The sequence below is a fragment of the Tachyglossus aculeatus genome, chromosome 19 (genome assembly GCF_015852505.1).
Source record: "Tachyglossus aculeatus isolate mTacAcu1 chromosome 19, mTacAcu1.pri, whole genome shotgun sequence".
NCBI lineage: Eukaryota > Metazoa > Chordata > Mammalia > Monotremata > Tachyglossidae > Tachyglossus > Tachyglossus aculeatus.
The window spans coordinates 4,862,053-4,874,649 of NC_052084.1; the positions used below are offsets into that span (position 1 = coordinate 4,862,053).

Here is a 12,597-nt window from a genome sequence, read left to right on the forward strand (position 1 = left end):
AACAGCTGTTTCCCATGCAAGGCTAGGCAACGGGAGAGAGCTGGGGAATAGCAATTAACCATGACGAACTGTCCGGGATTCCTGCACTCTGGCATCACTGGTTGCTCCACATTACTTCCTTTTTGGGAGTGGGCTGGGTGCAAACCACTGCACAGTGGCGAATAGTCCCCCAGAGAGCGGGAAACATAGAGGAGAGCGGTGTCCTCAGTGGAACCAGAGAGAAGTAGCAGAGCCGGGGGTGGCGGGGAGGGTTGGAAACTCACTCACCTCCTTCAGAGTCTCCAGGGCTTCCCGAAACATGCCTTGATGCTGCAGCAGTTTGCCTATTTTCATTACCTGGATGGCTTTGATGGGATGAAAGCCTGGGTAATAAAGCCTGGAGAAAAGGGAGGGTAGGGGGAAAAACAAATAAATGGTGTCACTTTTCAGCTCTCACCTTCACAGTCAGCAGCAAGCCACCAGGGTGGGAGGCAGGCAGAGTCGTAGCGCATTTTAATGAGGCGTGCAGAGAAAATTAGCTGAAACACAGAGCGAAAATTAACAAGTGATGAGTTGCCTGCCCTTCGGGATGTCCACGAGGGAAAGTGGCTGGGGAGTGGGACTGTTTCAGAATCCACGACTTGGAGGTAAAAACAGCTGCTTAACTCACCTCCCCATCCACCCTGTAGCACTTAGGAAAGTCTCTTAATATTCTGTATAACAAACTGTGTCTGTAATACATTTTAGCATCTGTTTTCCCCTGCTAGACTGTAAACCCTTTGACAGCAGAGATCATATCTACTAATTCTGTTGTATTTTCCCAAGTGCTTAGTACAGTGCTCTGCACACAGTAGGCACTCAATGCCATTGATGGACTGACTTGTATAGTCTAGAGGATTAAACTAAGACAATGGAACCCCCACTCCACTTTTCTTCGCCTGCCCCACTATTTAACCATTTCCTCTCACTAAATCTCAGTTTATCCATCTGTAATGGATGTGGTATCCTACCCCCAAATCACACCCTAATTGAGAACTCCTCTTGGACAGGTGTTTCTGAGTATCAAAGCCAAGGGAAGCAGTTGTGCTAATAAATCAATGGAAGGGAAGCAAAGAGCCAAACTGAGGGATCTCGGGCCTCAGGTTTTATTTTCAGCTCAATTACTTACTCAGGGTCACACCAGCCCCCAAATCACTTAGCCTTCTGGTGGCCTCCTTTCCAAAAGGGATTAGCAACTATTTATTTCCCTCATTTAAGCTCCCACCCTCCTCCTCCCATAAGGAGAAATGCCGACTACTATTCCAGGAACATAACTGCTTCGGATCATCATTCTTTAAGAAAAACATCTGTATTTTTAGCTTCACCTCCTGCTTTGAATGCAGGATAACTATATTTGAAAAACGATAAGGCTAATATTGTTCCACTAAAGTGAATCTGTGCCATTTTCAGAGATACATAAAGTATGTGCTGTCCTGGAAATTGGGACGTCACTATTCCATGACAGACGCCCACCCCTACTCCTTTAGGTCTTTGGCACGTTCTCAGTTGGTGGCCAGGGACTGACTTGCCTTCCAGGACCTTACTGTTGGTGATCTCATATGGTCTCTCCATTGTATGTACTATGCATGGGTGCCTCTGCTGAAAGTGATCTAGAACTCAGTTGCGCTCTATCTACAGACAGACACAAAGAAGGCTGGACACTACTTACTACTGTATGGTTTGGCTGGGTGGTGAAGAAATCGTAGAAAATGAAGGCGCTTGGCATCTTTGTGGGCAGGGAATGTGTCTATTTATTGTTGTATTGTACTCTCCCACCGCTTATACAGTGTTCTGCATACAGTAAGTGCAAAATAAATATGACTGCATGAATTAATCTGTGCCCAAGCCTGAGAAAGTCCTCTGGGATCAAGCTTACAGACGCAGCATGGCCTAATGGAAAGAGCCTGGGCCTAGGAGTCAGAGGACTTGGGTTCTAATCCCAGCTCCGCTACTTCTCTGCTGTTTGACCTTGGGCAAGTCGCTTCATTTCTCTGGGCCTCAGTAAAATGGGGATTGAGACTGTGAGCCCCACCTGGAACGAGGACTGTGTCCAACCTGATTATCTTGTATCTACCCCAGCACTTAGTACACTGCCTGTTACAGAATAAGCACTGAACAATAATAACAATTATTGTTATTGAAAATAAATAGGATTGATTGATTCACCATAGGACATCCAGGCAGGGTGCAGGGCTGGCAGTGGGCCACCAAGGCTAGGTAGATGGAAACCAGGCCAAGAACTTCTAAGCAGCCTTGAAGAGGGGAGAGACCACAGAAGAGAGCTCCACCTTTACCATAGGCAAAGAGGAGCCTTTAAAGACAAGGCAGACACTGCAATGACCTTTGTGACCCACTCAAAGTGTGCAGCAGTGTGGCTTAGTGGAAAGCGCTTAGTACAGTGCTCTGCACATAGTAAGCGCTCAATAAATACGATTGATTGAAAGAGCCTGGGCTTTGGAGTCAGAGGTCATGGGTTCAAATCCTGGCTCTCCCACTTGTCAGCTGTGTGACTTTGGACAAGTCACTTCACTTCTCTGGGCCTCAGTTCCCTCATCTATAAAATGGGGATGAAGACTGTGAGCCCCCCATGGGACAACCTGATTATCTTGTAACCTCCCCAGCGCTTAGAACAGTGCTTTGCACATGGTAAGCGCTTAATAAATGCCATCAAAAAAAATATATAACATGGGCCTGGGAGTCAGAAGGACGTGGGTTCTAATACTGGCTCTGCCACATTCATTCAATTGTATTTATTCATTCAGTAATTCAAAAAAATATATAACATGGGCCTGGGAGTCAGAAGGACCTGGGTTCTAATACTGGCTCTGCCACATTCATTCAATTGTATTTATTCATTCAATAATTCAAAAATTCATTCAATCATTTATTGAGCGCTTACTGGGTGCAGAGCACTGTACTAAGCACTTGGGAAGTACAAGTTGGCAACATATAGAGACAGGCCCTACCCAACAGTGGGCTCACAGTCTAGAAGCACTTACTGTGTGCAGAGCACTGTACTAAGCTGCTGTGTGACCTTGGGCAACTCGCTTAACTTCTCTGGGCCTCAGTTGCCTCATCTATAAAATGGGAATTTAGAGTGTAAGCCCCGTGTGGGTCAGGGACTGTGTCCAATCTGAATGACTTGTATCTACACCAGCGCTTAGAACAATGCTTAGCCCATCGTAAGTACCTAGCAAGTACCATAATAATTACTATTATTACCCACTACCATTCATATACAGAAGTTCAGCGAATAGAATTAAGACCTTACAAAACATCAGTAAGTCTTGCTCTGGTTATGTTTTTGTTTTGCTTCTTTGGTATTTGTTAAGTGCTTACTATATACCAGGCACTGTACCAAGCTATGGGATTGATGCAAATTAATCAGATTGGACACAGCCCATGTCCCAAATGGGGCTCAGAGTCTTAATCTCCATTTTACAAATGAGGTAACTGAGGCATTAAGAAGGTAAGTGGCTTGCCCAAAGGTGCACAGCAGACAAGTGGCAGGGCTGGGATCAGAACCCAGGTCCTTCTGATTCCAAGACCTGTGCTCAATCCACTAGGCCATGCTGCTTCCCCATAGCAGCTTCTTTCTAGTGGGTCCATACAAGAAATCAGCAGTTGAATGTGAGCATCAAATTCAGCTCTGTAGTCAGCCCAGTTATGTCTGCCAAAGGCATAGGTGAGGAGGCCAAAGCCTAGAGAATTAGTTCAGTCCTGAGATCACTCACTGATGCAGCCCTTATCTACTGCAACAAAAGACAGCAGTGCCAAAGCAGTGAACGAAAGCAAAGGGCAGTGGGAGAGCAGTCTAATAAATGCGCTTTTCTCTTGAAAAATAAAAATAATAACTGTGGCATCTGTTAAGTGCTTACTAGGTGCCAAGCACAGTTCTAAGTGTAGAGTTAAAATCAAGGTAATCAGTTCAGATGCAGTCTCTGTCCCATAAGTGGCTCACAGTCTAAGGAGGTGGGAGAACAGGTATTGATCCCCATTTTACAAGATGAGGAATCAAACACAGAGAAGTCTTGCCTGGGGTCACACAGCAGACAAGTGGTAAATCTGGGACTAGTACTCAGGTCCTCTGACTCCCAGGCCATCTCCTCAAGATTAAAGTTTCCCTTAAAATCCTCAAAACACTTCTCCTGCCTTTCAATATACTTTTGTGCTGATGAGCAAGGACTTAGGGCTAATATCCTTTTCAGATTGTTTTCCTCTTCCTTATTTTTTTCTCCTCCCCCACATCATTTTTCACTGCTGATCAGATAAGATTAAACTACGTCAAGACTTGACATCTCCCCTTACATCCTTGGAGGCAGGGATGTCATTCCTGAGCAGCAGATTGAATTTGTCACCCTAGGCAGGACAGATCTACTCCAGCTGTCCTTTGTATTCCCTCACCAAAGCATCTCCCCAACAGTCACAAATAATGCAAACTGGGTCTTCTCAACTTGAACTTGTAAAGTCAGAAGTGGGGGAACTTGGAACCTTTGTCATGGACCCAAATTTTCCGCAGCAGCTTGGTGGCAAGGAAAACCAATGAGCTGGCATCTGTGGCCAGTGACTCTCTTCAGAAGTCAGTCAGTCAATCATATTAATTGAGTACTTACTGTGTGTGCAGAGCACTGTACTAAATGTTTGGGAGAGAACAATAAAACAGTGCTAAGAGCTTAGTACAGTGCTCTGCACACAGTAAGCGCTCAATAAATATGATTGAATGAATATAACAGACATATTCCCTACCCACAATGAGCTTACAGTCTAGAGGAGTAAACAGACATTAATATGAATAAACAAATAACCATATCATATCTATACCATATCTTATGGCCCGTAGTTCTGTAACATAATAAAATGCTCCCACAGCCACCATTTTGTGAGTTCTGCCGATTTAGCTTGATCCTAGAGTCTTTTCCCAGTGGGACCTTTGAACTTCCCACTCACTCCAGGGCTTTTGTGGTTCCCTCCCAAGGTCAGTATCTGGTCCAGAGCCCAACCAAGCCACAGAACTCAACATCAGAAGCCACAGCAGAGAGAGGCCTGGTGCCCAAAACAAAACCAGGATGCAAAAGCATCTGGTACCCTAACGGAAGCAGGCAGGGAAACTGACATGATACCCTAACAGAAGTGGACAGGGGAACAGAACGGCTGAAAACTGAACAGTGACTGCCCACTAGGCCCTCCCTTTCAGAATGCTTATTTCAGGCATGATTTCCTTGCCCAAGTCCCCCAGTTTTACTTTGCAGTTCTTGCAGTTTTATTTGGCTCGTTTTCCTTTTAATAAGATGGGCAGCGGCCCAGCTCTAATCCGGGCTGAGACTCATTGCTTGGTTTCTATGAAAATGGCAGGCAAATTAAGATCCTGTCATCTGCCACTTGATCACCCATCCGTCTCGCACAACAATTTAAAACCATACCGTCATAACTGAGCGGCTCTTCCCTGCAGCTGCTGGGCCAGGCTGAGCCAAGAACCAGGAGCCACTTTGGATGTGTGGAGACGGCGGGGTGCTGACTCAGGGCATTCATTCATTCATTCAATCGTAGTTCTTCATTCATTCAATCGTATTTATTGAACACTTACTGTGGGCAGAGCACTATACTAAGCACTTGGAAAGTACAATTAATAATAATGATGGCATTTGTTAAGCACTTACTATGTGCAAAGCACTTTTCTAAGCACTGCGGGGGATACAAGGTGATCAGGTTGTCCCACGTGAGGATTTTACAGCTGAGGGAACTGAGGCTCAGAGAAGTTAAGTGACTTGCCCAAGGTCACACAGCAGACATGTGGCAGAAGCTCCTTGTCTCCTCCCCCTTCTGCCCGCACCACATCAAAAAGGTTGGGGCTGGGTCTTTTCCAGCTATAGACAGTTTGCCCCCTAGTTCCATTGTAAATGCAGGATCCAGAGGGGAGGGAGTCTGTCACCCCATTTCTCTCCCCCTACTAAAAATGCACTTTGAGTTTGGGCACAGGCACCAAGGAAGAGATATACCCAGATTATTTATGGTTCAAAGTGGAATTAGTTACCCTACAGCAGGCTGAGAGTGTGTTTATGCAAATGAACTTGTTTATGCTTTGGTATAAAGCATAAATAATGTTAATCATGGAGGCAAATTGTGCAAAACTCACTGCTCCCTTTGCATTATGGTTTAAGGCATTGATATTAGAGACTCTGAAATGGCGCTGGATTCATTTCCCTGTGACACTTGTTAATGAGCAGAGAAGAGCATTTTTCTTGGACCTCCAAACATAGCAATAACTGCCAGCCTGCAACCCCAGTATTATAGAACAGGTAATCAGACCAACTGCCTGAGCAGTTGGGATTGCCAAGGAAACAGATGGGAGTTGTATTAACTCCTAATGAACAAGATCCAGGGATCGATTTAATGCAGTCTTGTGCTGCAGACCTTGATTTTTCCAGGACAGTAAGATCTGCATTACCACCTTACCAACCAGAAAGCTCTACTAACGAGATTTTGGAGATCTTCCAAGCATAAGGTCAGTTTGGCTAACTAATTCCCCTTTTGGAGAAGGAGTTTACGGTGCTTGAGTCCACCTTGGTATCTGCGTGAACCTTCTGCTAATCTGATTAGCCAAGAATTTCAATCCCCTTACCCACGGATGGCTATTCTTCAGGCTTCAAGATCTATGCAGCTAAGTGTTCTGCCTTGTGTCTTAGCAGGGTTGCCCTGTCAGTCCTCTAGACTGCCAGCTCCTAAGGAGCAAGGAACATGCCTACCAACTCTGTTATAGCACACTCACCCAAGTGCTTAGTACAGTGCTCTGCATACTGTAAGCACTCAGTAAATACCACTGACTAAGACCTGAGTCTGCAAAGGGACCTATCCCACTAACAACAGTTTCCAAATAACGTTGCCTCTTCATTTAATCAGCAAACAGTCCCCTGGCTGCAAACAAGACTGTAATTCACTATGCCCTCCACTCCTCCCACACCTTCCTGGAGTTTTCAGGGGATCTTCATTTGAGTGAGACCAGTCAGAGGCAGGTCTGACTGGACTTTTTAACTAATTTTGCAAGCATAGTGGATAACAAAGCTTTCACTGTACTTTTCCCCATTCCCCATCTCAGAATTCTACAGAACAGAAGCTCCTATTTAAAGCCACTGATACATTCCTAAGAGGACTCGTTCTTAGTGGAATCAGCATTTGGGGCTAGTTCCATGGGAAAGAGGGGGGGAATATTATAATTCCCTACATCATAGCCTCACTGCACTCAGCTGCTTCCCCACTTTCCAACTATTCATGAAAAAGGCCATATACTTATTTTTCCTTATTCCAACCCCTGACTTGACCAAAGAGAGGAAAAAAAAAGAGGAAAATCCAGTGTCCAGAAAGGAATTCAGGAATATTATTGCCACTCATATAAAAAGTCACTATTGTTACCTGCTTTCCCACTGAAACTTTTTATGGTTTATCGCCATAGATCCTCAAATATCAATAAATATTGACGTGAATGGTTAGGTGTGTTTGTGTGTGTGTCCATGTTTATATATATCTGCATACATACAAACTATAATTCTAAATAGTATCATGGAATGATTCCTAAATCTACATCTCCAGCCCTGATCATTCTCCTTCCCTGCAATCTCACATTTCCTCTTGCCTTCAGGACATCTCTGCTTGGATGTCCCATTGATCCCTCAAACCTACTATGTCCAAAACAGAAATCCTTATCTTCCCACACAAACTCTATCCTCCCTGTGACTTTTCCATCAATGTAGACAACCCCCCATCCCACAAGCCCATAACCTTGGCATTACCCTCGACTCATTTCTCTCATTCAACCAACATATTCAATCTGTTACCAAATCCTGTTGGTTCGACCTTCACAATATCTCTAAAATCTGCCCTTTCTTCTCCACCCAAACTACCCCCACATTAATCCTAGCACTTATCCTGTCCTGCCTTAATTATTCCTTGTGACCTCCCTGCCTCCTGTCTCTCCCCACTCCAGGCCATACTTCACTCTGCTGCCCAGATCATTTTTTTTCCCCAAAACTGTTCAGCCCACATTTCCCCACTTCTCAAAATCCTCCAGTTGTTGCCCATCCACCTCCTCATTGAACAGAAACTCCTTAACATAGACTTTAAAACACTCACTTACCTTACCCCATCCTATCTTACTTCCCTGATTTCCTATTACAGCCCAGCCTGCATACTTTGCTCCTCTAATGCCAACCTACTCACTGTACTTCAATCTCGTCTGTCTCACCGCTGACCCCTCACCCACGTCCTTCCTCTGGCCTGGAAGTCCTCCCTCTTCACATCCGACAATCACCCTCCCCACCTTCAAAGACTTATTAAAATCATGTCTCCTCCAAGAGGCCTTCCCTAACTAAGCCCTCATTTCCCCTTCTCCTACTCCCTCCTGCGTCACCCTTGCACTTGGATTTGCACACCCTTTATTCACCCCTCCACCAGCCCCACAGCACTCACGTGCATATCTTTATATTAATGTCTGTCTTTCACTCTAGACTGTAAACTCACTGTGGGTAGGGAACATATCTGCCAAATCTGTTATACTGTACTCTCCCAAGCCCTTAGTACAATGTTCTGCACATAATAAGCACTCAATAAATACGACTGATTGATCAATCTACCAATAGTATTTACTAAGTAGCTAATGTGTTCAGAACACTGTACTATATGCTTGGGAGAATATTTTAGCATAAGCAGGCATGGTATCCTGTCCTCAAAGAACTGAGTCTAGAGTTCAGGTTCCTTTGGAGCATACTAGCACCAGCAGTGTGAGAAGCAGCGTGGCTCAGTGGAAACAGCACAGGCTTTGGAGTCAGTGGTAATGGGTTCAAATTCCAGCTCTGCCAATTGTCAGCTGTGTGACTTTGGGCAAGTCACTTAACTTCTCTGTGCCTCAGTTAACTCATCTGTAAAATGGGGATTGACTGTGAGCCCCCCGTGGGACAACCTGATCACCCTGTAACCTCCCCAGTGCTTAGAACAGTGCTTTACACATAGTAAGTGCTTAATAAATGCCATTATTATTATTATTATTATTATTATTACTAAGTAGATCAAGAGGCTCTGGGCTTCTGAAAATCTCTCCTAGCACCTGCCATGTGGTGCTGGATTTATCAGTGACGTTTTACAGCAATCATGCTGGAATATCAAACTGTGACATGAAAAATGGCCATCTAGGACGGGGCTTTTTGTTATGAATTGCTTGCCATATGCCCAAACATTGTGTCATTTGCCTCCAGCTGTTTTCAGCATCTCATGGGGTAGCTGAGGCTCACTTGTCAATGCATCAACTTTTCTCTTCCTGGCCATGCAAAACTAACATAGCAAAGAAAACCACTCGCCTTCCAACTTTCAGAAACAAGCTAATGTTGTCTAAGGCTCCAGCATCTGAGGCCCTGTGAAGAACCCAGAGGCAAATCTTGCCTCCTCTGACTGGGATAAGAATTGGACAAAGCGGAATACAAGGACAGTTTCAAACCACGGCAAAAAGAAATTGGTGAATATTCTGTTGCTCTTTTCAGGAATTGAAGAGCAGACTTGAGAGGTCTTCCGGAAGAAGAGCATGTAAAGGAGAAATCTAGAGGAGGAAAGGAAATTCTCCTTGGAAGGCAGAGACACAGTGGAGGGGGGAGAATGGACAAAGAATAAATATGTGTGAGCCTGGGAAAAAATATGTATATTCACATCTATTTGGCCTTTTTGATCATTAACAGCCTGGACCGAACACCAGCTCATCCCAGTCCTGCACTACAGATGTCCCAAAATATTTGGTTGGGGAATGGAGTAGCACTAGCTTAAAGTCACTGAACAAGTCAATGACAGAGGGTTTAGACTTTAACTCACACCATAGTTCGAATTCCCTGAGTGTAAATTCATTCTTCAGGGAAGCAGCATGGCCTAGTGGAAAGAGCCCAGACCTGGAGGTCAGAGAACCTGGGTTCTAATCACGGCTCTGCCACATACCTGCTGTGCAACCTTAAGTAACTCACTTCACTTCTCTGGGCCTCAGTTTCCTCATCTGCAAAATGGGGATTCAGTACCTGTTCTCCCTCCTACTTAGACTATGAGCCCCATGTGGGACCTGATGATCTTGTATCTACCCTAGCTCTTAGTACAGGGCTTGCTATAATAATAATAATGATGGCATTTATTAAGCGCTTACTATGTGCATAGCACTGTTCTAAAATAAGTACTTAATGAATACCCCAATTAGAATAATAATTATTACTATTCATTATTAGGTTAGGCAGGATATCAGGGAGTGGCCATCTTCTCAGATGCACTCTGCTTGAATTCTGAATTTTTAATTATCTGCTTTGGACAAATAAAGATTGATTTTCACCTAACTGTCTAGGGCTGCAGGTCTTGGCAAAGGAAAAAGAAGGGGCAAAGATTATGCTGCTGTGCATTCATCACCTTTTGAAAAATAACACTTGGGCTTTATTCCTTCAGCGGCATCCTGACAGCTAATAGAAAAGTATATTCTAACCTCAATTTGGGTTGATGATTCAGCACATCATTTACCTGGTGAGTTAAGGTGAAACCCTGGTACCTGTTATAGTAAACAGGTAAAGATGCTTGCAAAAAACAGATTTGGTCGCCTAAAAGTCACTGCTGCTAAATCACGTTTCCACTACACAATTTAGATTTAGCACGATGGAGGTATTGCAGAATGTTCTTCTCACAAGTGTGTTTTTGTAGAGCATGAACCACAAATTGGCTTGAGAAGATTTGTCATAGGAAGGACAGTTGTGGGCATGCACATGGTTTTGGTCAAGGTATTATGCTTAGAACAGTGCTTTGCACATAGTAAGCGCTTAATAAATGCCATTATTATTATTATTATTATGCACCTATGCCTCAACCTTTCTGTACTACAGGACTTTGTGTTTCTTTGTATTGTGGCAACTTCTGTAATTTAAAATAGTAAAATAACAGTTGTAAGGGTAAAAAGCATTCTTCCAGTGGTGGATATAATTAAGGAATTTGTATTGAAAAATGTCAATCATCATGGCATTATCACACCATCTATTATGGTAATTTTTAATTATGGCATTTTTAAGGCATTTTCTATAATGCAGATACAAGATAATCAGACCAGGTACAGTTCCTGTTCTACACAGGACTCACAATCTAAGAGACAAAAAGAGATTAGGGATCTTATCCCCATTTTTACAGATGATGAAACTGGGGCCTGGTAAAATTAAGTGACTTGCCAAAGATCTCACAGCAGGTCACTGGCAGAGCTGGGATTTGAACCCTGGCCTCGTGACTCCCACCTCAGTATTCTTTCCTCTTGACTGCACTACTCTCTACAGCCTTCACCATTAATTCCCACTGAATCAATAAATAATAAACTGTGGTATCTGTTAAGCACTTACTATGGGCCAAGCACTGAGCTAAGTACTGAGACAGATATAAAATAATCAGATTAGATCCAGTTGTGTTTTCTAAAACATAGTTTTCCCCTAATTTTTTTAAAATGGTATTTGTTACATGCTTACAATGTGCCAGGCACTGTACTAAACGCTGGGGTGGATACAAGCTAATTAAGTTGGATTAGCCCTGCACTAAGCACTTGGGACAGTGTGATAGTGTTGGTAGACATGATCCCCGCCTGCAAGGAGCTTCCTGTTTCTGAATTCTTAAAACAAAACAAGCGAGAAAAGTCCCATTGATAACCAAGCCACACTCTGTTGCCTGACTACAATCTTACAGAGTAGTGGCACATAGTGGCTCAGAAGAAAGTACTAAGTGTCAAAGGGCCACAGTTCACAATGTCCCAGATAAACAAAGTCTAAGCCATGAAAAATTTAACAACATTTTAATTTCCAATTAGTTGAAAAGTATGAGGCAGAGGGGCCTTCTGTTCTTAATAGTCACTACACTTTCTGGTTAATTGAGAGACATCTTTGACTCTGCAAATACTTCCTCCTTCTCCATGTAAGTACATGAAATAGTGACTGAAAAAAGCACAATAAGGCAGACACCAATTCCTCCAGTTCACAATGCAGGAGGGCTCCTAGCAACCCTGCACCCAACTGCTCACTTGCAGCTACAGTGCACATATCAGGGAGAATTAGAGAAACTTGCTTCTTCAGTTCTGGTACATTAAACAGATACCGGCTCTTTGTCAGGGTTGCCTATTTGATCAGACTCAAGGTTATTAGTTTTGCGTTTTCAGAACACTGGCTTCCCTCTCGCTCACGCACACACACACATGAACACTTTTTCAGTTTCCAAAGTACCCACCCTTAAGTCCTTATGAAAGCTCAAAGAGGGGAGAGGGCAAGACGGACGTTGAAAACATCCAGTCATCCAAAGGCAGAGAGGTGACCCCTGGCCTTGTTGGAGGACGAAGGGTGTGGGGAGGGCAGCGCACGCAGAATAGACGGGCAAACAACATTAACAGGAAGCATGAGCAGAAGGGATGGAGGTCACAGGTCCTTAAGACCAATCAATCAATGTTTTTTACTGAGTGCTTCCCCTATGCAGAGCGCTCAGGGAGTCCAAAAGAGAGCACTGGAGGAAATGGAGAGCAGTGGTCAGAGTCAGAATGTGCTATACTGAAGGCTA

General features: G+C 43.9%; 1 protein-coding gene across 10 annotated transcripts in view; it reads right to left on the reverse strand.

Moving 5' to 3' along the window:
- SMYD3 (SET and MYND domain containing 3) overlaps positions 1 to 12,597 on the reverse strand; it is a 344,076-nt gene that overhangs the window by 13,481 nt on the left and 317,998 nt on the right. For all 10 annotated transcript variants that reach the window (XM_038761108.1, XM_038761104.1, XM_038761103.1 and 7 more), the window contains one exon: positions 268 to 376. In XM_038761108.1, coding sequence (XP_038617036.1) covers positions 268 to 376 — 109 coding nt within the window. The remainder of the gene's footprint in view (positions 1 to 267; positions 377 to 12,597) is intronic.